The sequence below is a fragment of the Gossypium raimondii genome, chromosome 8, assembly GCF_025698545.1.
Source record: "Gossypium raimondii isolate GPD5lz chromosome 8, ASM2569854v1, whole genome shotgun sequence".
In the NCBI taxonomy this organism is placed as follows: domain Eukaryota; kingdom Viridiplantae; phylum Streptophyta; class Magnoliopsida; order Malvales; family Malvaceae; genus Gossypium; species Gossypium raimondii.
The window spans coordinates 58,867,156-58,893,994 of record NC_068572.1 but is presented as its reverse complement, the minus strand read 5'-3'; the positions used below and the strand labels follow the sequence as shown (position 1 = coordinate 58,893,994).

The window sequence follows — 26,839 nt, the reverse complement described above, 5'->3', positions numbered from 1 at the left end:
TAGTTATAACTACTCGTATAACTACACAAATACCAATGCAAAAATCACTTGTTTCTTCTATTTATTATCAGAGCGAGACACTTGACATAGTAAGCGGTGATTTTGATATTAATTTTTGAAAGGTTCTTCTGTTTTACAAACTCATGTTGGATGGATCCAAAGATGAAGACTTTTATAAAATCAATCGATGAAAAGACTCGGCGTGCAATTCTCATTGGAAGGGAACCTCTTGCAAGTTGCAACCAATTTCAAGGCTTTGAATGCCATTTTGTGGAAGAAAAATGTGATATTCTTGAAACAATTGAAGCTATAGATGCTAATCATAAAATTTCCTTCTCGGAATACTGGTGAATGAAACTTTTAATGAATTTTATGCCAATTTGTCTGTTCTATCCAATTAGCTAGGTTTTTAAATCTCTTTCCGAGAGATTTTGTTATCAAAGTAACTGTTATTGAAGAAGCAAATGATATATGTGTATGGATAAAGTCATATGTATATATATAGTTATGTTTTGAGCATAAACTAAAATAAAATTATAATACATATGATAAGAACAAGTAACATAAACTCAACAATCAAATTTAATAAAGAAATATACCTATACTGTGAAGCTTTTGGAAAAGGAGGTTCTTATGCTTGCTGGACAACATTGTTCAAAGGAATCAAATTTAAGATATTGTAAAGTTATAGTTGATTTATGATAAAATTTATCCTATAGATGTAGATGAAACTTTATTGACATGGTTGTTTTATGCAAACAAGTTAAGATGTTATAATTTTATGTAATTAATAATAATTCATATGTAATTATTTTAACTTGAAATCAAGTAGTTTCATTATATCTTAAATACAAGTCAAATAAGCTAATTGAATTGGTTGAAATATAGAAATTTTCGCCCATGGTCGCTAAGGAAGTTGTTTGCGGAAATTGAAGATGGATGTAGACATATTGCTGAAATCCAGTTTGCAGTCACTAATCATAAAAAGAATAGAATGGTGGAAACTTTAGCAAAGGTAAGCATGGCAAGGAAAAACTTCTTTAAAGCTGCTTGGTGAGTTGCTGTTGAAGCAAGTGAATGATGCTGGGTTGGTCTGTTGTTTTCTGCAGCAGAGTACAACGGGGAAATCTATTGTTGAAGTTGCTTGTCTGCTGCTTAGCAATATTTGCTAGGTTGTTTTGTTTTTTTCATTTTTTTTTAAAAACTGTGATTGAACATGTTTGGATTGTTCTCAACGATCCTTTTTGTATTTCACTGACTTTGCAAAAAAAAAAAAAAGTTAGACCTAATAACTAACTAATATAATGTTAGCATTAATTCATATAGTGCGTAGCTAGAGGATTGGCCGGGGCCGGCTCCTCTTAAAATGAAAAATTTTCAATTCAGGTCTTTTAAAATTTTTAAAATTTTAAATTAGTAAAGGTAAAATTGTGTTTTGCCCCCTAAAAATGATAAAATTTTTATTTAATTATTTAAAATTATAAAGATATATTAAAATGATAAAATTACATTTTACTATCGTAAAATTACAATTTAATTTCGGTTCCAAAATTTTTAAACTTCTCCCTAAATCTATACAAGTAATTCAATTCAAATTAATTAACTAAACAACTAACCAGAATAAATATGAGAGAGAAAATAAGAGATTCGATTATTTGTATTTGAAGTGAAAATATATTCATAATTTTTATTGGTATTATTTGTATGTTTTTGTACAGGTTTAGGAAAGTAGTACATCACACACTTTTGCAATAATCTACTAATATTATATATATTTATATTTATATTATACCACAAAAACCCAAGTTCAAGTGGCTGTTTATTTCATAAATCATGGCTGATGAGTCCTTAGTTGTTCTTTAATTGGTAACGGCTTCATAGATCTCTTTGGTGGCATGATATCCAACAGCACCAACCAAGTTAAACCCAAATAACCCTGCTGTTTGATTGCTCATGGCCTTGCCCGTTTTGCAATACACCGCGAAGTCCTCGCAGTTGTTGAGGAAAAAATTGTAGCTCCCGAAGCTCTTGTCTTCGAGCAGACGATAGGCGGTTTCGACCACTTGGTTCGCCGGTCTGCAATCCCAAATGCTGCAAGAACCAGAGCGTTTGAAAACCAGTTTTAAGTAAGAAACGTCGTATTCGTAGCGGTAGAGTGAATGGCCATTGAGGAAGCAATCGAGGCAAGTTATGAAGATCCCTGCTTGGGGCTTGAACCCACATCTTTCGCAGGGTCTTAGGTTGTAAGTCTTGCTTGGTCCCATCAGATGAATCACCATTTGATCTCCCACATATATGCCTGGTTTAATCACAGGTCTCCCTTTGATTTAGAAATCATGTAATAACCATTATGTGTGAAATTTAACTGAGAACATACACTTGTATCCAATATCCATTCGACCTAGAACTTAGGTCAATTGCTTCTTTCTTTTTTAACTTTTTTTAATTAAAAAAATAACTGAGTGATAATAAATTCATGAATGAATGTTATTGGATTTTCCATCCGAACGAAGCCAAAAGAAACTAGGAAACTTATAATATTTTCTTCGTGTTCTTTAAGGAAATGAAAAAGAAAAAAAGAAGAGGAAGAGAGTGTACCATGGTGAAAATAGAGACGTGATTTCCTATCAGAAAAGATGTGATCTCCTGGTCTTAGATCAGCTATTCTTACTGTTTTCATCTCTTTAATTAAACTTCTATATGTTTGTTATACGTCCTTCTTTAACCCCCCCCCCCTATATATAGAATTGAAATGCTGAAGCCAAAACATTCAACAAAAGAGAGAATCCATAATAAGTATGAAGAATCATATAAATTTATATATATATATGTAGATGCCACTTTATAACCTACTTCAGATTTAAGGAGGATTATTATTATGCCATACTCGTAAACCCGAAAGTAAAAAGGCCCAAAGATGTTATAATAAAATATCTAATGCGCAGATAAGAGGGAGGAAACCAAAAGGGGAATTGTCAATGCCCGATGGTAGAGGCGGAAAAGAACCCTGACACTGCATAGGATCAAGGCAAGGCAAAGCCTAACACGGTCAGAACTAAACAAAAAGAGGAAACGAACAAAACAGGAGGATGAACCAATTCCGATGCACCTTGGACCTCAAGGCTAAGAGGATTGTCACATGAAAGGTAAGGAGGTAAACATAAAAGGCCTCTAGGTAGTCCTTTTGATTATGTAAACTATTCATCATCTTGTACCTTTTTTTCATTTTTTCTAAACAAAAACCATTAACTTAAGTGTCAAAGAGCGATTGGAATATTAACTCCCGCTACCCATAACTCATCTTTCTTTCTTTCTTGCAGGCCTTCTCACTTTCACAACTCAATTGCCAGTCCAAATCCTTGTTGATCCAAGTTGACATTAACAAATTATATATTGAATTATGTAATACACAAGTCACTATGAAAAATTTTATAAAATCAAACCAACATTTATCTAAAGCATTTTCAAGCTTAACATTTATCTATTTTGTAAATTTATTTTAAAGTTGTAGTTTAAGAGGAGGGATTGTATGAAATTATGATTCCACATCATCCTTATCCCTTTCCAAAAGAGAATGACAAATTAGATTTTTTTCTTGATTTTTATCATTTTAGTTGAATTTGATTTTTTCAGGAGGACGTGGATTACAGTTTCATGCAATCCTTTCACGTGATTTAAATTATTTATTTTTAAATTTTTTATAAAGTATGGAAAATATAAATATTCTTATAATAAAATTTATTTTTTTAAATTTTATTTTTAATTTTTTGTAACTGAATTGATGTCCAATTAACTCATAACATCAATTAATGTGTCAATTATTATCATGTATATATACAATTTTTTTAAAAGCATACATAAAGAATAGATGAGCTATCTATTTTTATCTAAAATTTTTTTCCTTTTTGAAACCATAGGACCAAAATTTATGCACATGATATCAACCTCGAAGAATATTAGAAAATAAATAGAGAGAATAATTAATTATAAATTATCGATACATTTATTTATTTTCTATATGCAAGTCTGTGTTGAAAATTTAAAATATATATTATAAATGCTGAAAATTATATCTAAATTTGTAAATTAATTTCATATATTACGTGAAGAAATTGAATTTAACTTGAATTTTACATTTATTAATCTTCGATGATAATATTGGATGAGTGAGCGAAAATTACTTTATATGAAGAGCGAAGATTTAAAGAATATAATATGACATGGGGCATATGACGATGTAGAAATGTCGTGTGGAAGGCTTGCATTATGTTATCTTTGGAATATATACTTTTCCTTTGATTTATTTGCATTTTTTTTGGTTATTTTATTTTTACGAATAAATGTTAATTGAGTATTAATTCGATTGGTATGAGTATTGTTGTAAATGCAGGAGGACGTGAGTTCAAGTGTACTTCAATCGCATTATCCTCTTATTTATGGGTTGAGTAAAGCTATGGGTAATTCTAAATATTACACCAAAAAATACAAATATGATCGAATCTATAATAAAATTATTCTATGGAATTTCAAATAGTACTTTCAAGCAATTTTATAGTGGAATAAATGAGGAAGAATTGAAACCAATAATAGAGAATCAAGTAAAAAAAATGGGGAAAGTAATGTTCTTATGCAAATACAAAATGCATCTCTACATGAAGTGATGTGTCAAATAAGGCTTAACATAATTTCTGAAATTTAGTTTAATTGAGTTATATTATTATTTTTAATTAAATTTGGATTTTAACTGTTATAAATTTTCATCTCAAATTATAGTTTTATGGTAAAATTCTTATAATAGTTAATTATTAACGTGTATTTATTTTAGCCACTTAGGTCCACAAAATTTTATTTTAGTTTTCGACATTTGATATTTTGGTCACTATTTCATTAAATCATTAATGAACATTGATGTGACCTTTTCTTATGATATAATAATAAATTTATCCTATTAATGTTTACAGATTTTATTAATTTGGTCAAAGTTCTAAAACAATCAATAAATTTAGCGTTTAACTTTACATATTCTATCAATTTAATCTTGAATGTTAACAGTTCAAAAAGTAAAAATAAATCCTTTTAAAATATTCTACTTTTTATGGTGAAAATCAAACAAAAATAACTTTTTTTAGTTTTAGTTAAAACTATGAAAATAGTTTTTTAGTTTTTATTTTCACATATTTTCATTTTCTTCAAAGATCATTTTAAAATTTTCAAATTAACACATTTTAATATATAAATAAGGCAACTCATGATCTTGCTAATACACCTTATTCTATGCACATCGTGTTACTTAGAACGCTCCTCCTCCTTTTATGTCTAGGACTTTAAAGTATGATATTTCGCATATGGATACCATTATATTGAAAGAAAGTAGGTATGAGTGTATTGAAGAAGCCTAATGACAAGTATTAATAGTTTTACCCCCTTAATCTAATTTTTGTACAATATTTTTAATCATTGTCAATTTCCCCTTTTTATGTGATAGCCCACCTGAGTTCTTGATTCTAACAACTAAGTCTTCTATTAATATTGCAAAGCTTAAGAACTGCTCCCCAAACTTCCTTTGAGAACTCACAATCAAAAAACAGATGATCTCTTGTCTCCTCAGCCCACTACATAATTTGCAGCAAGTGTTGATATTAAGCCTCGTGGATTGAAGTCTCTCTTTGGTTGGTAACCTATTCAGGATCGCCATCCAAGCAACAATAAAATGGTTCGATATATGTAGTGGATGCTGAAGAATTTCATGCCAAGGGATTTTACCTTTTTCATTCTAATTTCGACCCAGTTCTTTTTCACAGGCAATTCACCATGACCTACCAGCAAGTATAAGCAAGAACTAGCTTCCCCTCGCAACCCCAAGATCATTCACCATGACCTGCCACAATCTTTTAAAATATAAGCTTACATCCAAGCTATCCAAAGCGAGCCCTCGGTAGCCAAAGTAGCTTGGATATGCTAACATCATATTAGCACGGATCCATATCTCAAGATTCTTTAAACCAAGCCCCCTTCGGATTTGGGCTTATAAATTTCTCCCCAAATTGCCCTTACTCCCTTTGTCGCCCCATCTTTCCCTTTCCAAAAATAGCATGCGTAAATCTGATTAATACGTTGGAGTACAACTTTTGACAAAATAAATTGCCTATACCAAAAATTTTGAACATGAAAGATTACCGATTGAACAAGCTACACTCTACCTGCATCCAAGAAGAAATACTAGCAGAAATCTTCTCCAATAAAGGAGAACAGACCCTTATTGTTAACCTTCTGGTCACAAGGGGTGCCCTCAAGTACTGTATAGGTAGCTTCCCTATCTGAAATCCAGCAACGTGATGAACTGCATCCAACTTGTAATACCCAAAAAAAAAATTACTGCAGTAAGAAAGTAAGATAATATTTCTGATATAGTAAAATAAGGAAATAAAGTGATAAAAAGGGTAATTTTGAGTTATGTCAACATTGAGAAGTATATTATGACATATTAATTCAAGAAAGTATTAAATCGCAAAAGTGAGAAAAATTTTGTGGCCCAAGAGTAAATACTCAAAATTTAAGGGGTTAAAGTGTAAATATGAAAAAGTTGAAGAACCAATAGTGCAAATATTTTAAGGGTAGAATAATCTAGAAACCAAGGAAAATGGATGAATTAGGACTAAATTGAAAAGGTGAAGAATTTTGAGGGACTAAATCGTAATTTTATCAAATTAAATGATGACTCAAGGATGGAATTTTAAAAGAACATAAAGGGAAAAATGGTCAATTAGAAGAGAGAGAAATCTAGAAGGCAATGATGATGTTGGTGATATTTTAGATTAAATAATTAAATAAATATTAGTTTATTAATATTTTAATTTAATTTTTAAATGATATTTTATTATTTTATTATTAATTTATTTAGTATATATATATGTGGAAAGAAAGATGAAAAGCAACCAACCCATCATCTTCCATGCATCCAACGTGAGGAGAAGAGAGAAAGAAGGAAAGTTTTGCTTTCTTTACAATTTGGTCCTTCCTCCAAAAACTTACCATTTTCACCTAGAAATCAAAAGAATTTCCATATCCATCAAGAGAGAAAGATAATAAGGAGACTATGAGCAGCTAGAATATCAAGTTGGATTCAAGAAATTGAAGCTGGAGGAGAGAGAAAATCAAGTTAAAGATTGAAATCAATAGGACAAGGTAAGAACATTGAGATTTCAATATATTTTTAAGTTTGATATTATTGAAATAGCATGGAAAAGATGTTATAGTAGAGTTTTATTATATAAAGTCTTATGTTCTTGATATATTAGTGAAGATAAATAAGTGAAAGTGATGAGAAATATTATACGTAAAGAGAATAAGGAAGTTATAAACTTAGTAATTAACATTTTGCACTAAAATAGTTTTGGATAGTAGCGAGAAATTAAATTTGAAAAATCACCATAAATTATGGAAATGAAATTAGAAGATTAAAAAATATGGAATTAAATCTTACTGAGTATATTTTCTCATAGAAGAAACGTTGTAAGTAATGGAATTGTAAATCATGAGATATAATAGATTTTGTGAGACAAGGTCGAATGATTTGGGTTCCCCTGTTCGACTTTGGAAAATCATAAAAAATTGTACAAAAATAATTATGGGTTATAATTTATATTTTAAAATCCTTAAAGAGTCTATTTTCAATAGAAATAAACAGGATATCATCTGAATTTTTACAAGGAGATAATTAAGTTTTAGTGAAGAAGGGTCTGGCTGTCATGACAATGTAATGAGGTGACTTTAAAGAATAAAATGTACTTATTGGCTAAACCAAAAATTCTGAAAATTTTAGGGTAAGAATATATGTGAGTCTAGTTTCAGATAAAATTAATAGATCTCAATTTTGAGTTTTTTATCTCAAGATATAAATAATTTAGTGACTATGACTCAAGTGGACAGCTTTGAATGAATATATAAATAAATTGTGAAATTATAGATAATGTTACATATAAGCATGTTATATACTTTAAGGATGTGGAATGGAGAGGAGGAGGAAAATATATGATTATTCAACTAGCATGAGTTTTCATTAAAATGACCAATTTACATGTTTTAGGTTTAGTGACTAAATTGAACAAATGTAAAACTTTAAGGGTAAATTTGTAAAATGTCAAAAAGTGACCAAATTGCATGAAATGAATTTTTTATTATTTAAATTAGTAAATTGAATGAAATATTAATTTAGATCAAGATTGGGTGGAAATTGAGAAAATAGAAATTTTCCAAAATGTCCTTAAATTTTGCTATTTCGCAATTTAGCACCGGTAAGTTCGTATGAATTATATTTTGTATAATTTTAATAGAAGTGAATGCTATTTGATAATGAATATTATATATATGTGTGTTTTATTATTGGAATTGAATTATTATTGGTAATAGGTATAATTATTAGATGTTTTGAAATGATTATCGGAAGCTCGATTGGGTTGGAAGTTTGTTAGAGATATATCACATTATCTATTGGTTCTATTGGTAATTTTGGATGATTTGATTCTGGTTATAATGACTTGTATAAGTTAAATTGGTTAATGTTAGCTTATAAATGTTTTGATTTTGATTGGTTATAAATATGAATGCTTGATGAAATGAAATGTTTGAAAATTAATTTGTAAACTCTGGTAATGCTCTATATCCCTATCCTGGAGAAGGATACGGGTTAGGGGTGTTACACAACTCTTCTTGAGAAATACCAATAGCAAAAACCTCACTTTTTACGCATTAAGTTGCAGCGTAGACAAAATGTAAAATTGGTCAAGGACGCTTTTAATACCCACAATGGAGCCTGTAGTACCCTTAAAAAATATCAACAGATTGTCTCTTTGACTACCAAATCCAGCATTTTAAATAACCCATTCATGGCAATAATAAATAGATAAGAGGACAGTGCGCCTCTTGACTGATGCCTCTAGTGCCTTTGAAAGTCCTTACAGACCACCATTTAGAAAGATAGAAAATATTGGAGTAGTGTTGGAACTAAGAAAACAAAATGAATGAAGTTTGACAGAAACTTGAGCTAGAAGGTTCAATGTCTTGCTGAGCAAACAAGAAACTCAGCTTAAGAGCTTGAGTGAAAAACTTAAGTAAAGACCAGAGAATGAAGAAGAATTTTCTGAATAATTTCATTAACAAATAGTTGAGGCATAATGCCATTACATATACCAACTACCACTAAGTAGTCTTGAAACTAGTTAAACATAACTTGCACACATAGTTATGCTGATTTATCAATCTATCAGCACCTAATTACATCAAATATGTTACCAACTTAGTTCAAATCTAACTAAGCAACAAAAAACATTAACTTAAAGTAACAAGATCAGTAGCATTAGCTTCAGCTGCAACTGCATGGCTCGGGCAGCTTTTCTGCTTCTTGTCTGCATGCAGGCCAATTTCAACACTCCTCCTTGGCTTGCATGCTACAAACTCCCATTTTGCTTTCAAATATTTGAACCTTGACACATAAAGAGGCTTTGTCAAGATATCAGCAAGTTGATCCCCAGAACTACAATGAATCAATTTCACTTCTTGAGATTGTTCCATTTCCTAAACAAAATGAAAATTTATCTTAAAATGTTTGGTTCTCCCATGAAATACTGGATTCTTTGCAATTGCAACAGCAGATTGGTTGTCACATTTGATCTTTGTTGCTTCCCTTTGGTGTAGATTCAAATCTGCCATGATTTTTCTTAGCCAAATTGCTTGGTTAATAGCTCCTACAGCTGCCACATACTCTGCCTCAACTGTTGATTGAGCTACAACACTTTGCTTCCTTGAACTCCAACAAAAAATAGCTGAACCAAGGGTAAACAGATACCCTGAAGTACTTTCAATATCATCAATCGATCCAGCCCAATCACTATCAGCATAACCAAGTAGCTTCATGCTATCAACTTTGGTATACATCATTCCAAAGCGTAGTGTACCTTTAATGTACCTGAGAACTCTTTTGGCAGCTTGAAAATGACTTGCATTGCAATAATGCATGAATCTAGATAGCAGACTCACAACAAACATGATGTCTGGTCTTGTGGCTGTCATGTAGAGTAAACACCTAACCAAACTTATGCAAGTTGACTCATCTACTTTCTCAAAATCACCTTAGCTGGTCAGCTTTTCTCCAATAGCAACTGGTGTGCTTGTTGCTTTACAATTCAGCATGGAAAACTTGTTTAGAATCTTCAAGGCAAATGCCTTTTGACTCAAGAAAATTCCTTCTGAGTCTATGACACTTCCATGCCAAAGAAGTAGGACATTTGTCCCAAGTCTAACATCTCAAACATCCTCTCCATCTTGCCTTTAAAATCAGCCAACATGATCTTATTTCCTCCAGTTACCAGTAGGTCATCCACATATAAAGAGACTATGAGCTGTGTTTCATCACCTTCCTTCTTCACATACAAGGTTGGCTCACTGATGCTTCTTTCAAACCCCAAGCTAGCTAGGTAGTTTTCAATCCTGTCATACCAGGCTCTTGGTGCCTGTTTTAAGCCATATAAGGCTTTCTTCAGCCTATACACACTATCTTTCTTGCCAGCTACTTTGAAACCTTCAAGCTGTTCAACATAGATCTCCTCATTAAGAAAACCATTGAGGAAGGCAAAATTTTACATTGAGTTGATGTATCTTCCATTGCTTCTGTGCAGCCAAAGCAACTAGCAGCCTAATTGTATCAAGCCTAGCCACTGGTGCAAATGTTTCAAAGCAGTCAATGCCATACTTCTGACCAGATCCCTTCACTACTAGCCTTGCCTTCAGCTTGTTCAGCGATTCATCAACATTGTGCTTGGCTCGAAACATTCATTTCACTCCTATGACTTTCCTGTTGGCTGGTCTTACAACTAACTCTCAGGTCTGGTTCTTGTCAATCATTTTCATTTCATCGAGCATGGCTTGTTTCCATCCTTGTTGAGCTTTAGCTTCTTCAAAGCAAGTTGGTTCCACAGCAGCCACATTTGCTCTTGCATGAATTTCAGCTAGTGGTCTGGTTCCCCTGACTGGCTCATCATCAATGTCCATTTCAGGATCATTTTGATTACCTTCAGTTTGATCTATCACTAGGTCTTCAGCACCACATTCTAGCTCATTCTTATCCTAGTTCCAGTTTGATTTCTCATCAAACACTAAATTTCTGCTCACAAAAACCATGTTGGATGTAGGATCTAGAATCCTATATCCTTTCTTGACACTGCTATAACCCACCAGAATGCCAGGTTGAGCCTTCTTGCCCAACTTGTCTCTTTTTACTGCTGGAACATGTGCATAACATATGCATCCAAAGACCCTCAAGTGAGCTAATGATGGCTTGAACCCAAACCAGGCCTCAAATGGTGTTTTTTAAACCAAAGCCTTGGTTGGTAGCTTGTTTTGAAGATAGATTGTAGTGTTGAATGCTTCAGCTCAAAAATTCTTAGGCAAATTCCTTTCAAACATCAGGCATCTGGTCATATCCATCAAAGTTCGATTCTTCCTCTCACTGACACTATTTTGCTAAGGTGTGTAGGTGTTGATGAGCTGGTGTTTAATGCTTGCTTCATCACAAAAGCCCTGAAACCTTGCTGAAGTGTATTTTGTGCCATTATCAGACCTTAGTGTCTTGAGCTTGCAATCTGATTATGTTTCTGCTGCAGCCTTGAATTTCCAAAACATTGAGGCCACTTCTAACTTATGTTTTAAGAAGTAAACCCAGCAAAACCTTGAGTAATCATTAATGAAAATGATGAAATACATGCTACCATTCAATGACTGTGTCTTCATAGGGCCACACACATCAGTGTGGACTAACTGCAGCTTTTCTGAGGCTCTCCAGGCCTTGTTCAAAGGAAATGGTTGTTTAGCTTACTTTCCTAGCTGACACATTTTACAAACATCCTCTTTCTCAACTGATATTGTGAAGTTTTCAACCAAGTCCTTTTTGGTCAGCTGAACCAGTGACTTGTAGTTGGCATGGCCTAACCTCTTGTATCATAGCTTAGACTCATCTAAGATAGTTATGTAGGCACTGTCTGAACTTTTGTTCCAATCCACAACAAAAATTCTATCAACCATGGTCACTAACATGAGTTTGGGTCCACTTGGATCATTGATCAAGCATTCATTGTCTCTAAACACAACTGAATAACCTTTTTCAAGCTACTGAGCTATACTAAGTTGATTTCTATCAATTTCAGGCACAAACAAGACATTTGAAAAAAGTTTGATACCTGTAGGAGTGTCAATCAGCACATCTCCCTTGCCTTCTGCTTTGATGAAGTGTCCATTGCCAACTTTTACCCTTGTTTTGAAACTTTTATCTATGTTCTTGAAGATAGCAGCATTAGGGGTCATGTGGTTTATGCAACCACTGTCAATCAGCCATCTTTTGTGGCTTTTCTTTTGGCAGCTGAGCAAGAGACTACAAAGACTTGCTATTCTTGTTCACAGCCTTCGTCTGCCACTTGAGCTTCAGCTCTAGGCTGTTGAGGCTAATTTTGATTCAGCTTGCCTTTGTTTCTGCAAACCTTCTCAACATGGCCCATCATTTTGCAGACTTTGCACTACACATCAAGCCTGAACCAGCAGTTTGCTTCTGGATGACTAAGCCTTTTGCAATGTGGGCAAGGTGGATATATTCTTCTTGCTCTATCTCTCCTAGGCTTGTCTGACCAAATCTTCTTCCCTTTGTAGCCAGAGGAGCTCGAGTTTGGTTTGCTCTTGGCTTGGAAGGTACCTTATTGATGCTCTTCCTGTCTGCTAGCTCTTCTTTGCTCCTGAGCATAAAGAGTATTGATCAGCTCAGTCAAAAAGATGCTTGAAAAATCTCTTGAGTCTTCAAGGGATGAGATATTGGCTTCATATCTCTCGGGTAAGGTTGCAATAACCTTTTCCATTATTCTTGCTTCACTAAACTAGTCCCCAAGCAATCTAATGATGTTCACAATAGACATGATCCTGTCTGAGTATTGCTTCACTGTTTCTTCTTCCTTCATCTTTAAATTTTCAAAATCCCTTCTCAAATTCAAAAGTTATTGCTGTCTCGTTCTTTCAGTCCCTTGAAACTCCTCCTTGAGCTTATCCCAGGCCAGTTTTGGAGACTCGCAAACTATGATCCTTGTGAAAATCACATCAGACGCACTGTTTTGAATGCATGACATGGCCTTGTATCTCTTAGCTCTATCATTAGAGTGTTGCCTGATCTGAGCCACTATGGGATTGGCTCTCAAGGGTGGTGGTTTAACATCTAAGTTGACAACCTCCCACAAGTCGAATGCCTGCAGGTAGGTCTTCATTTTCACTACCCAAATATGGTAGCCTTCACCATTAAACACTAGTGGTGGAGCTGGAGAAAATCCGGATGAAGACATGGTTTTGAGGATTGAAAAATGACAGGTCCACTAAGAAAATGAGCTCTTGATACCAATTGTTGGAACTAAGAAAACAAAATGAATGAAGTTTGATAGAAACTTGAGCTAAAAGGCTCAATGTCTTGCTGAACAAACAAGAAACTCAGCTTAAGAGCTTAAGTGAAAAACTTAAGTAAAGACCAGAGAATGAAGAAATTTTTTTTGAATAATTTCATTAACAAAGAGTTGAGGCATAATGTCATTACATATACCAGTCAATAAGCTAGTCAAAATAAACAAATGTCAGCTAAACAACTACCTGCTACCACTAAGTAGTCTTGAAACTAGTTAAACATAACTTGCACACATAATTATGATGATTTATCAATCTATCAACACCTAATTACATCAAATATGTTACCAACTTAGTTCAAATCTAACTAAGCAACAAAAAACATTAACTTGAAGTAACAAGATCAACAACATTAGCTTCAGCTACAACTATATGGCTCGGGCAGCTTCTCTGCTTCTTGTCTGCATGCAGGCCAGCTTCAACAAGTAGTGATGCCATGCTCTTATACACCCTACAAAAAGATCTAGGCATCCCATGGCAGTCAAAACATCAAGCACAAAACCCCCAATTGAGTGTGTCAAAAGCTTTTTGCAGGTCCGCCTTCATTGCCCACCTAATGGACAAGTTCTTCCTGTTATAACCTCTTACAATCTCCTAAGTTAACAAGGTATTATCAGTAATACACCTTTCTTGTATGATAGCGCTCTGATTAGTAGAAATCAAATCAGGGAGAAAAGAAGTGATCCTTTTAACAAGAATTCTAGTGACACACTTGTAGACTACTGAAGAACAAGAGATTGATCTAAAATCCTTAAACATGATTAGGATTTAGACACTTTAGAGACTAAGGCGACAATAGCAGCATTAAAAGCTGGAAGCATCTTCAAGCACTCAAAAAAGAACTTAACCTCGTTAGAGAGATCATTACCAACTATATGCCATGCAAAATTAAAGAAATGTGAAGTGAAGCCATCAAGCCCTCGTACTTTTTTCTCACTACCTTCATCAAACATAGAGGCTTTAATTCCCTTAGTGAGATCTCAGGTTGCTCCCTTAGGTAAAGAAACCGATAACAAATCATGAAGTTCATCCAGAAGCCATTAACTACATTGCCTTGTGTATTTTATAAATATTTCTTCAGTGGTGGCATGAGTTGAAGACTATTATTATTATTATAACTTAAAATTCATGAGTTTAAATGTGTTTAAATGCGAAAAATCCTTAGAAAACTCCCCCTCCTTACACACTCTAGCTTTTGGCTAATATACATACAAAAGGCTGCTTCTTTTTTAGTAAAATAAAGGAAAGTAACCCCTAAACAAATTAACTATAAACTACTCTCCGGGAAGCAACACAAATAAATACATAAATTACAAAAGGCTTTTTTATCACCATTTCCATTAAACTCATACAATCTTAATACAAACCAAGCAAAGGCAGGACAGAATAAGGCTTAAATTCTAGGAAATTTATTTAGGATTTACTACAAGCCAGTATTACTTTTTTTTTTTTTTTTTGAAAGCTTATAGTTGTAAACCCTGTAATAATATTAATACATTCCCCGAGATAACCGATGGCAGATCAAGCAGCAGCCATGACAGCGACAAACTATTTGTACTTGTAAACACTGCAACTCAAGTTCAGATCAGGCCTCCACCATTGATGAAGCTCATGAGCAGAAATCATATCTTGGCAAGGATAGAGATTCACTGTCAGATTTGCCGAAGGAAGCAAATGAAGTGGTTCCGAAGTGTCAATACCCTTTATTCCCACTGCACTCATTGCCATATTCCCTAGTGAATGCTGGCTTGTTAGCCTTGCAAGACCCCCAGCTCCAATGTCTTCAAGCTTTTTCTTATGCTTGAAGTGACCAATATATTCAGAACATATGGGGTCTAAATGATTCACAAACAGACATGGAATCCACCCAGATATTGAAGCAAAAGATGAATCTTGAATACCATTTGAATTGTTATGATTATCACTTGCAGCAGCTGCAAATGCAATGCCAGCTTTGATTAAAGTGCCAGCAAATCGAAGTCCATGCCTCACTTTCTTATTTTTTATTCTCTCAATAGGGGAGATACATATGGCGGATTAAACAAAATGCTTCCAAGAAATTCCTCTTTTCGCCATGTTTTTCCAGCAAGCATTGCCATGGCTGCACCTAGGGAATGACCGGTTAACCACACCTTTGAAGACCCAACCACTGACACCAAATCTAGAACAGCTTTAATGGCGGTCCTAAAACGACCAGTATGATGAAGTCCGTTTCGAATTATATCGATATCCAACTTAAGATCTCTTGCAAACGATTCTAACTTGATTAAGGTACCTCGAAAGGCGATTACGTACCGAGGGCTTCGATCCATCGAACGATGATACGAATAAGCTGAAGGTTTATATTCGAAAATGGCACCGAAGATGCTTTTATCATTGTCATCAATGAGTGCATTAACCACTTTGAAGTTGAAAAACTCCCACCATGGTGGCGCAACACATTGAGAGCCTCCGCGTCTGGCTTGTCGATCTTCTTCAAGCATGTAAACACCTTCAACCAAGCTGGCTGATACAGACCTACGATGGTGGGCGTTGTTCCAGTCGATATTGCTAAGGTATTTGGGTCCGCAACGGTTGAAGTATTCACTTCCAGAGGCCATTATAACACTGCACATTAAAGGAAAAACATATGTGGGTGATTATATATGGGATTTTGAAATGATTTTGATGGTTTTTTTTTTTTTGCTCTTCTGTGAATACTATCAATCAAATTACTAAATGATTTTGATGGAAGGTTTTTTTTTTAAAAAAACATCTATATTTTACTAATTAATAATATGGCATTATCAACAGAAACAAATCAATCAATAATATAAGAATATTAGTGTATGGTATCAAGTCAAAGAATAATTAAAGCTCTTTTTTTTTCACATGATTTTGGGTTTCCCCCAAAGAATATAAACAAAAAATAAAAAAGCAAAGGAAGTGATAATAAAGAGTGAAAGAAAAGAGAGTACCAAAATGATGGGATGAATAGGGAGGTGAAGCTTTGCCACTCACTTTGAGCTTAAGACACCACCAATTTATAGATGGAACATAATTCCTATCTCCCCAAATCAAACCATAGGACAAATCCAAAGCTAAGAAGAATAAGAATAAGAATAAGAAAATAAATAAATAAATGCAACTATATGGTTTTTATACACATACGCATGTGATAAAATTTTTAATATAATTATAAATTTTAAATTTTATTATTTTATTTTTCAAAAATAATTTATGACCCACAAAGTCAATAATAATAATAATAATTGGAAGTGGCTGTCATTGTGTACTTTTAATCTTCAAGTCCCTTCTTAATTTCATAATTCTTTCTTATCCAAACCCAATGTTATGTTATGTGGCTGACGCAATATAGGCATCGTATGATTGCTTACATATAATATATGATTATATGTTCTTAGCTTTGCCATTTTTTTTCCTTTTCAAATCTCCTTTTATAGTTTATGTTTTGGGAATTTTATATTTAATTTAACTTTATCAGATTATGGCATATTTACTCTATGAGTGAAAAAATATAATAAATAAAATTTTATATAAAAATTAAATCAATCGATAGTCAAAATGTTTGTATTAGGTGTCGGTTCAAAACTTATTATATTACAAATATAAAAATACTCTTATAATAATATAATTTATTTTATATATAAAAATATTTTAATAATTTTAATTAAATTAACTCGTGGCATCAATTCAATCAAAATAGATTATCTATAGATGTTGATGGTGTAAATATGATAGTCTTAGAAGGCAACCAATATTTTTCCTTTTCCTTTTTCTTTGTTGGGTTGAAGAAACTATGCATTACACTGGGGAATGAGTGCAATGCAATGGGAAAAGGGAAGAGAGAGAAGATTTGGAAAAGTTATTTTTCTCATATGTTTTTATAGATATTTTTATACACACTAACATGTATTTTTTTATATTTTTTTATAAATATTAGATTATAACATTCTCACGAGTCACGATATGGGTGAAAGTAATTATATAATAAATTTATTAAAATTAAATATGATTTAATTGAAATGATAAAGTTAAAAGAATGAGTATAAAAGTATATTGGATTTAAACGTCATTACATACATATATTTTTTAGATTTATCAAAATATAAACCTCTTTAAAATAATATTTATTGCTTTATAAAATAAATATATTTTAATAAAGTCACATGAAGGAATTATAGATGGATAGATTATTATAAATTTATTTATTTTTTATGTAGTAATTTATAACTTTCTCATTTTTCTTCTAATGATGTATTTTAACTATTTTTCCTATACCAACACTTTATTAATTAAAAATAGAGAAAATAACTTTATTAATTATCTTTATTTTAAGTGTAAATAATAGATATAAAGAGATTGATTCACATATTCACTTGGGAATCTATTTAATTTTTTAATTGTTTTAAATGATAAATTAAAGAATCGAGTCTTCTGTCTATTTAGTTTCTATATTTGACTGATAAAGAAAACTGATATTTTTTAATCTTTAAATATAATCTATACATATATGCTAAGCACTTGATTAAGTATTATGAGTCAATCGAGTATATCATCCCAGTTGGGTGATACGAAAATATTCTTACTTTACAAGGTAAATTATATTATTTTGAGGATATTTTTGTTATTTTATATAAAAATTATAAACACGAACTTAAACCCATTCAACTAAAACCTTATTTAATATTTACTTTTCACTCGCATCGCATCGTGGATGAGCTATATTAATATTGTTCTTTTAAAACTATATTAATATTATAATAATTTAAGACATTAGATTCTAAAAATTATGTTATGAAAAGTCTTAAAAGCCCCGGGGGGGTTAATGGTAGTTAGGATAAAAGTTTGGTTTGATTAAATTCAAACATTCTTCCAGTTTCACATGCATCAATAAATAAAAATAACTTTGCAACAACAGAATTTGAACCTTAATCAATGTTCTTTTAGCAGCTGACAAATAATAAGAACACTAGAAGCATGATTTTCCTAATTAGACTCAGTAACCCGCCCGGCCCGATAAGCCTGACTCAATTTAAATTAATTATAAAATTGTAAAAATATATTTTATTAATTTTTAATAGTAAACCAATTTTTTGAGCAGTATAAATGCACTGACAAAGGTCATTTAACTAACATTCACCTAAAATTTTTGAGAATAATATCTCTTTTATAAATTATCATATCCAATGGTGTAAATATCTCCATTTGAACAAAACTTGGAGCATTACGTCTACAAGATCGACAGTCAATGCTAATAAACTTTAAAGCAAGGGACTTAAAACTAAGGAAAAACTGGAGATGAACATTAAAATATCAAAAGCATTGAAAATGCATACCATAAAACCTAACATGTTTTGGTTTGTTTTTTAACTCATGACGTTAAGCAAAGATTACAACTTTCTACAGCAGTCTATTGTCCATACTTTAAAACAAATTTCAGTTAACTTACCCCCAGAATTTTCTATCTCTAAGACAACATCGAAAATCAAAACAATTCTTACTTAGTACCCATAGTTTGAACCATAAACAGAGCCATACCCTCCTGCATGTCCGGGATTGGATGGTGGCGAAGCATATACCGAACTATGAGCTGCATAAGGATTATAGGCTTGGTCTGCAACCCCACCTGCTTGTGCCTGAGCTGGAGCCGCAGCAGCTTCTGCCATGAAATTCTGCAACATGGTTAATTAATATCAGTATTTAGCCCACCATCACAATCTATACAAGACTGCCATGATTAATGCTAACTTGATTACATGATTATTACACAACCCTTTTTTTTTTTTTTTTGACAAGTATCATTTTTAGGAAATCAGGGCAAAGAACATTGCCTGTATCAGTTGCTGAGCAGTTTGAACTTGTGAAGCAGTTCCACTTATTTCGACTGTCATTTCACCAGGGACACCCCGGGTTTCTTGAATGGTGACAGTTGCCCCACTAGCACGTCGAATATAGCTAATACTTGCACCAGCTGTCCCAATAACAGCATCAGCATAAGATAGTGGAATTTGCATTTGCTGAGTGACCTATAAAGAGAAAACACAGAAAACTTCATTATCTGGTCTAGTTCAAGAACCACGACCATTCATCAACTTAAAATTTTGCAGGACTGGAAACATTGCCGTTAAAACAAAGAACCATAACAGTAGCTGGGGCGGGAAAATAGACACCACAGTGTAAGTAGGCAGTATACCTGTGTGATCATTGATGGTGCATTCTGGGGATTTGATGATCCATGGGCACCCATTGGCACTTCTCTTCCATAGGCAGAAATACCCTGATGGGGCTGTTTTTCCATATGAGGTGGCATATCAGCAGGAGGGTAGTAATTGTCCATTTGCCGAGAAGGTGGCATGTACTGAGGATTATGACCATAACCAGAACCTCCACTAGCATTTGGAGGGACACCTTGAGGTGGACCCCAGGATTGATGAGGTGGCATGTGATCCATCTGATGATTAGACCTTTGCATCTGATAGAACCATATAACAGATTTTTCATTACATTTTATACAAAAGGAGAGGCACAATTAACCATCGGTGAACTAAAAATTGAAGCCTCACATGCATTTCAAATAACGGAATTATACTGCGGTCCACTAAGAACTTCCTGAGATGAGTTGCAATTAGCTCCACCGCTTTGTGCACACCAGCTGCTTCTCCAACAACTTCAACAACTCTATCATCTTGAAGAGCAAAGACGGGAAGGTCTTCTGCAGAATCTCATTTTATTTAAACATAGAGAAAGATAAAAGAAATGTCAACATATCATCAGAAGCACAAAAAAAATTACAAACGAAATCCTTTTAAGAAAATGATATAGCCTGAGATTATCAAACAAAAGATGCCGAAACTAAACAACATCAAATTATCAGGCATTAGTACTAAAAATAAACCATATTCTTCAATTTAGGTAGAAATCAGAAGTCATATTGTCAACGTTATGATTTAATTTGAGAGCAGTATGATTTAATTTGTGAGCGGTAACATTACTCGCCCACAACTTCTTGAAACGCATACATGGAGCAATATGAAATGAAATTAAGAATAAAACTTAAAAATAGTTTATGCAGACCGAACATTAAAACTCTACTCTTTCAGCACCACTAAGTATAAAGAAAAAGCAAAAGATGCAAGAAAAGAATCTTGAGGAAAAAACCTGCTCCCAGAACTCTGACAATACAATTAGAAGATTCCTGAATGGATTTGACAGTTGCTCCCTGTTTTCCAATCAAACTTCCAGCTTGTGAGGCGGGGACTAGCAGCCTAGTTGAAACCTTGGTTCCCGCAGCCATAGGTGCATGAGATGGATCACCCTCCAAACCATCAACAATGCGTTTATGGACCCTCAAAAGTCCATCCATAGCGGGCGGAAGAGAAGAATCAGGCTCATCCTTGGCAGATACCATTACCTATTGAAAAGACAAAGCAGTGGCATCAGCACAAAGGCTAAGTGTAACATCCCAATTCTTACATCCCATCAGCAAATACTAAGAATATTGTATCACATGGGTGAAAAAAAATACCATATTTGATCAGATTAGATATGATCTATTACATGACATTAAACTCTCCATACTTAAAAGAAAACCACTTGAGTTTGTTCAACAATGATACTCACTTTTACGAGAACTGTTCTATTTCAGCAACATTATAACTTTTCCTTAGTTGAGTTACTTTTCTCCAATTGGATGCCCAAGCATCTATACATACTATTAGCCTTGTCTGCAGTAAGGGAACACTAACTAATCAAGTGGTTTTTACCTGTTAAGTTTTGTAAGTTATTTAGATTATAGATTTTGAATTTTATTAGGAAACATATCATATATGCATTAAAATATGTTATTGAGACAGTTTTTACATGAATTTGTATAACTTTAGACCCTAGTTATTGTAGGCATATTTCTAATAAATAAGAGTTTGATTTTAGCTTGAATTCCACGGATCGTTAAGCTGTTTCCACAGGTTCCTTTTAGAGTTTCTTTACTATCTGGAGGCAAGACACCAATCATCCAGGTTCTGAAGTTACCAGAGAGAAAGCAGAGCTTCTTGTTCTGACAAGATTTCAAACTTTTGGAAATTTGAAATACTCAATGCGGATCCCTGCTATCTGGGACTTTAGATCCTCAAAACTGGAGTCTGATTGATGATTGACTCCTTGCCTTAAAATTTGCAAACAGAACCTGCACAGACTCATTGTTGTTATTGCAGAAAAGCGAACTGTATCTATATTCTATCGATTGCTTCTTATGATCTTCCTTACAATCTTCTTCAATTACCCAAATCTTCAAAATGATATCATGCCTTGGGCAAGTAGTTGACTGCCGAAATGTTGCAACTTTAAGAGGTAATGAACAATTATTATGTAACAAAGAATTATACTTATTCAAATTACTGCTTCTTGAGTACTGAATCTTACATCCATTAATTTAGCTCTTCCATTCTTCTTCCTGTTTCTTAGTTGTTTTCTTATCTACCTCTATAGGATTGTCCCTCACAAATATGTTAGTAATATGGGATATGTATGAGTAGTTATGAAATTAGGAACTTATGATGGATTGACAGATGTGTTTCCAATTACAAAAGGGGTGCATCAAGTAATTAACTATGAATCTTACATTTTTTAATTTAGCACTTCAACTCTTCTTCCTATTTCTTTATTGTTTCCCATATACTTGAATGTTTCTACATCTTGGTTCTTGTAGCCCATCCCAAATATATTGAGATTAAGGCTTGTCAGTTTACTTTGGTTTATAAAATTGTTTTAGATTACAAAAGAATATGTTAAAGCTTAAATTTGATTTGGTGATGCATGTTTGATGCTTACCCTTTTTTGTATCATCTTCATCTTCATGTTTACGGTATAAACCAATATATCATGCATGTAAGCAATTCCTAATACTAGGAGCTTTATTATTTAATATAGGGAGAATCATTCCCATATCATTGTATGACTACATCACTTCACTAGAAGCACGAAATGCCAAATAAATGCCCATGAACAAATAAAAAATTGAAATGGCAAAAGTTTCCAACAAGAATCAGAAGATATGCAAGAAATTGCAAGGGCAAAGAGCAGTCCTGCAATTACTGTCTGCTTAAGTTGCCACTTTTGCAGTTAAGGAAACCGACTTTGTGCTGCACAATCATTCTATATAACAGTCTATTCCCAGAATCAAAGTCAAACATACTTAAAGACAAGAAGGAAAGTTACAAACTTACAGCTCTTTCTGTCGTCCCTGGAGGACCATCAAGTATCTTGATACGTGCTCTCGTCTCCTCAACTATTTTTTTTATGAATTCCCCTTTTCGTCCGATTATACTACCGACCTTTTGCGCGGGAACCAACATTCGAAACACACTCTCTCCAGGCCATCCAGGCCACTTCTTTTCACCACCTCCAACTACTGCCTCGTCTTCATGTTCTACTTTTGGTTGATGTTCTGATTCCTGCTGCAAATTTTGCTCCTCCGGGTCCTCTTCCTGATCTTCCTCCTCATGCAAGTTCTGCTCCAAGTTAACGTTGTGGACCAAGCTTACATTGTGTTCCAAGTTCATACTGGGTTCCAAGTCCACGTAGTTCCCTAAGTTCAAGTTATGTTCCAGGTTCAGATTCTGCTCCAAGTTCTGAGGTTCTTGCACCTGTTCCTCCTCATGTTCAACAAAGCTTTGATCAACTTCAGCCATAAGCCTTGTTTTTCTGCAGAAAAGGAAGAAATGAATATTACAAGGCAAATATTTGTGTCAATCTGACTGTTTTTCAAATAAAAGTAACTAATATGAAATATTAATCAAATTGTGCCAACCTCAAATCCCAAAACTCAAACATTCAATTGTTTAGCCGTGATTCTACACAAAAATAAATACATGAAACAAAACAGAAAGAAAACAACTGAACCCAGTAACAGCAAGCAAATAAACTCCCCAAAAAATTTTGCATTTAACTATAAAACCAGAACTACTCACTACTGAGAAAACCTTTATAGAACCAATTCACAGAAGAAGAAAAACTAAGAAAAACCCAAGCTTGTCACAGAGCAATTCAACTACAAAAGGAAGTGCATATCATTGCAAAACAAAGATAACCCAGTAATGAATAAGGCTTAGAAAAACTCAAATCAGAAAAAAAAATGCTTGTATAAAATATGAACTAGAACATATAAAAACCCTAAAGCACGAAAATTAATTGAATTTGGATACTTACATGTGATACTGAGAGAAGATAAGAGCAGGAGGGTGATGGGTTTTTGAAAAAACAATAAAAAGAAATATAAGCTGGAATGGTGAAAAATAAAAGAGAAAACAAAATCTAGCTAGGTTTTGAGGGGTTTTTAGAAGAGAGAAACGGGACCAGAAAATTATTTTTGTCAAAATTATCTGTTCTGATTGGGGGCGGTTTTTAGAGAAAGTTGAATTTGCAAATTTCGCCCTAGGTTAAGATTAAATGACAAAAACAACCCTGCAATTTGGGTTTCATGTTGGGCTGAGCCCCTATGATTTTTGTGGATTTGGGTTTTCCAAGATGGACTTTAAAGAAGTCTCAACTAAAATAGTTATTTATTATTTGGCCCAAAACATAAGTTGATTTTATTAAGCTTCCATTAAAAATGTTCACAATTATTTTTTAGATCGCGTTTGAATCATAGAAGGTAAAATTATCTCTGATATTCAGTGTCGGTGCCAGGCCGAATTAAATTATATACTTTTACTATCGTAAAAATATAATTTTATTATTTTAATAGTTTATATATTTATAATTTTTAAAGGATTAAATTAATTTTTTGAGAGGTTAAAGTGTAATTTTATCACTGATAATTTAAAATTTTATAAATTATAAAAGGTTTAAATTAAAATTTTACCATTTTAGGGAGGTCATGGCCCTGAGTCTCTACTACACTCCGCCACCGTTGATAATAAGATAACCGAAATATAAGATTATTTAGCATATTATTGAGAATGTTACATTATCTATTTGATTCATTTGATTTAGAATACAAATTTTATTATTTAATTCACAAAATATAATATTACTTAAAAAATATTTTTTTATTTATTGATTGATTGTTGCACAATATTGAATGTTATTAAAATGTATTGGTTGTTATGGTTTAAGTGCAAATTTAATAATAATAAAAAAGGTAATTTTGATAAATATAAAAGATAATTATTTGATACATTTGTATAGTTTTTTTTTAATTTTATAAGGGAAGTTAAGAAGTTTGACAATCATTTATTGATATTTTAAACATAGGCTAAAGGGGTATATAAGCCCCTAAATTTTTGCGAAAAAATCAATTAAACCCCTCAGCGAAAAATGTACAAAATTAAGTCTTCAAACTCTTAAATTGCATCAATTAAGCCCTTTGGTCAACGTTTTTCATCTTTAATTGTTACAATATTGATGTGGTTGTTAACGGTTCTGGCATGGCGCTTCATGTCGGTGATAAAAGAAACATTATTTATTTTTTACTGGAATGAACCTAGACAGTTTCAAAACTTAAAAAATTAATTAAAAATACATATTTTAAAAAATTAATTTTATAAAATATAATTTTTTAAAAACATTAATAAATTTTATAAAAATAAATAAATAAAATTCAAAAAGTTCCAAAAAATTAAAAATTAATAAAAAAATCATTTAGAAGTTAAAGTCTAGAATGAATACGGACATATGGTTGTCCAGATTCAGATTGAACCTGAACCAACATCTGTCCAGATTCAATGTTAAATCCATTTCTAGTCTAATGCATAAGCAAAACGGTGGTATAAAATTAGCCTTATGTCCAGTCTAATGCATTGCCTTGATAATACATGCACTGTCACTTGTCATTCAATATTGTGACTGCATATGGCATACAACTTTACCATTAAATGAAGGTCCAATTTAGAGAAGTAACACCATTTTGATCCAAGATGATATTTCGCCATGTACTTGGCTGTGAGAAGAACGCAAACGCCACATCCAAGAAGACAAAACATATGAAGCAGAGCCGGAGCAGCAAAGGTAAAAGGATCGTCCTTTCATAATGATAGCAAAGAAACAAGCTCCAACGTAAATAACTAAATCAGACGCTAAAACCTCAAAAGACTGCAAAACTTCTTGTGAAATGCAGTATTTCAATGTGAACCTGGACAACCACATGCCCACATTCAATGTGAACCAGGATACCAGTATGTCCAGATTCATTTTGCGCTTAAACTTTTAAATGATTTTTATTTTTTTAACTTTTTTAATTTATTTAATATTTTTATAATTTTAATATTTCTTTCAAATTAATAATTTTTAAAAAATTTAAAAATTTTAAAATAATATTTTTATTTTTAAAAATATTTCAGTTTTGAAATGAATTAACCTGAAAAAAATATTTCTTTTATTTTTTATTTTTAAAATTTTTTGAATTTTTTATTTTTTGTGACATGGCAGTGCCACATAAATCTTATTTTCAATTTGGTCCATACAATTGGCTACACATCTTCATGAACCCCACTTTTCACTTCCTTCACTCAAGGGCACAAGAAATGGGGGACAATGGGCAAATGGTCCCTCCATCTCTAACCCCCCAAATGCACCATTTTTCTTCACTTTTCATAAATTATTGCCGCCAATTGCTCCTACAACATCTAGGCTAAATTAACTATTAGATTATACGTTACAAATACAATATCAAACGATACTAAAATTATGATCAAATGTAACAATAAATTGTGGAATAATGGTTGCTTATCTCATTTCTCAACTATGTGGTTGGAAGGTTCAATTCTCGTTCACAGAAATGGAGCACATTTTATGTTCAACCGTTTACCTCTTTGGAGAGCACTAGCTGGGGTAGAGCCAAGGGAGCTGGCAAGGTCTCGTTCCCCCTAAAATGAGTAATGATAAATATGCACTTTGGCCTCCCAAAATGATAAAATTTTAATTAAAACTTTTAAAATTTAAGATACAGGCTATTAAAATGATAAAATTATATTTTCATTATCATAAAAATAAACAACTTAATTCTACCCCTAAAAGAATTTTTCAACTTCAACCTTGATTGCTCTACGATGGACCAAAAATAATTTATGATAAAATATAATACCACATAAAAACTCTCGCTAATGATCTAGTGACCAAAGGATATTCACTCCACAAAATCCACCCAAATTTGGGTCTCTAAAGAGCAGTTGGAAGACTCGATTTAAAGGTAAACTAAATTTGAGTCTCTAAAGAGCAATTGGAAAACTCAATTTAAAAGTAAACTCTCTGATAGATATAGTGTGTGTGAGTGATGTGGATATGAATAAACATAAAATTAACTTGATTTTACTAAATTTTTTTCTTAAATTTAGCTAACGTTTTCGTCAACATATTACCC

At 32.8% G+C, this 26,839-nt stretch overlaps 2 protein-coding genes, 1 long non-coding RNA gene and 1 pseudogene across 4 annotated transcripts in view; 1 reads left to right on the top strand and 3 right to left on the bottom strand.

Annotated features, from left to right (window-relative positions):
* The window catches only part of LOC128043095 (uncharacterized), a 53,475-nt gene that overhangs the window by 8,216 nt on the left and 18,420 nt on the right, over positions 1-26,839 (top strand). The window lies entirely within an intron of this gene.
* On the bottom strand, positions 1,678-2,752 carry LOC105792597 (protein LEAD-SENSITIVE 1). The gene is made up of 2 exons (XM_012621242.2): positions 2,599-2,752; positions 1,678-2,299 (listed from the first exon to the last, which is right to left on the bottom strand). Exons 1-2 carry the CDS (start codon positions 2,678-2,680, stop codon positions 1,860-1,862), a joined length of 522 nt encoding a protein of 173 aa, XP_012476696.1. The 5' UTR covers positions 2,681-2,752; the 3' UTR covers positions 1,678-1,859.
* LOC105792592 (GDSL esterase/lipase At4g10955-like) lies at positions 14,785-16,555 on the bottom strand (annotated as a pseudogene).
* LOC105792587 (flowering locus K homology domain) lies at positions 18,768-23,864 on the bottom strand. Of its 2 annotated transcripts, none has more exons than XM_012621225.2 (7): positions 23,689-23,864; positions 22,707-23,184; positions 20,644-20,896; positions 20,049-20,206; positions 19,679-19,957; positions 19,317-19,511; positions 18,768-19,157 (listed from the first exon to the last, which is right to left on the bottom strand). In XM_012621225.2, the coding sequence occupies exons 2-7, from the start codon at positions 23,169-23,171 to the stop codon at positions 18,987-18,989; spliced, it is 1,521 nt and encodes a 506-aa protein (XP_012476679.1). In that variant the 5' UTR covers positions 23,172-23,184; positions 23,689-23,864; the 3' UTR covers positions 18,768-18,986. The 2 variants fall into 2 exon arrangements, with proteins under 2 accessions (XP_012476679.1, XP_012476680.1); XM_012621226.2 differs by having other exon boundaries at positions 20,049-20,197; positions 23,689-23,863.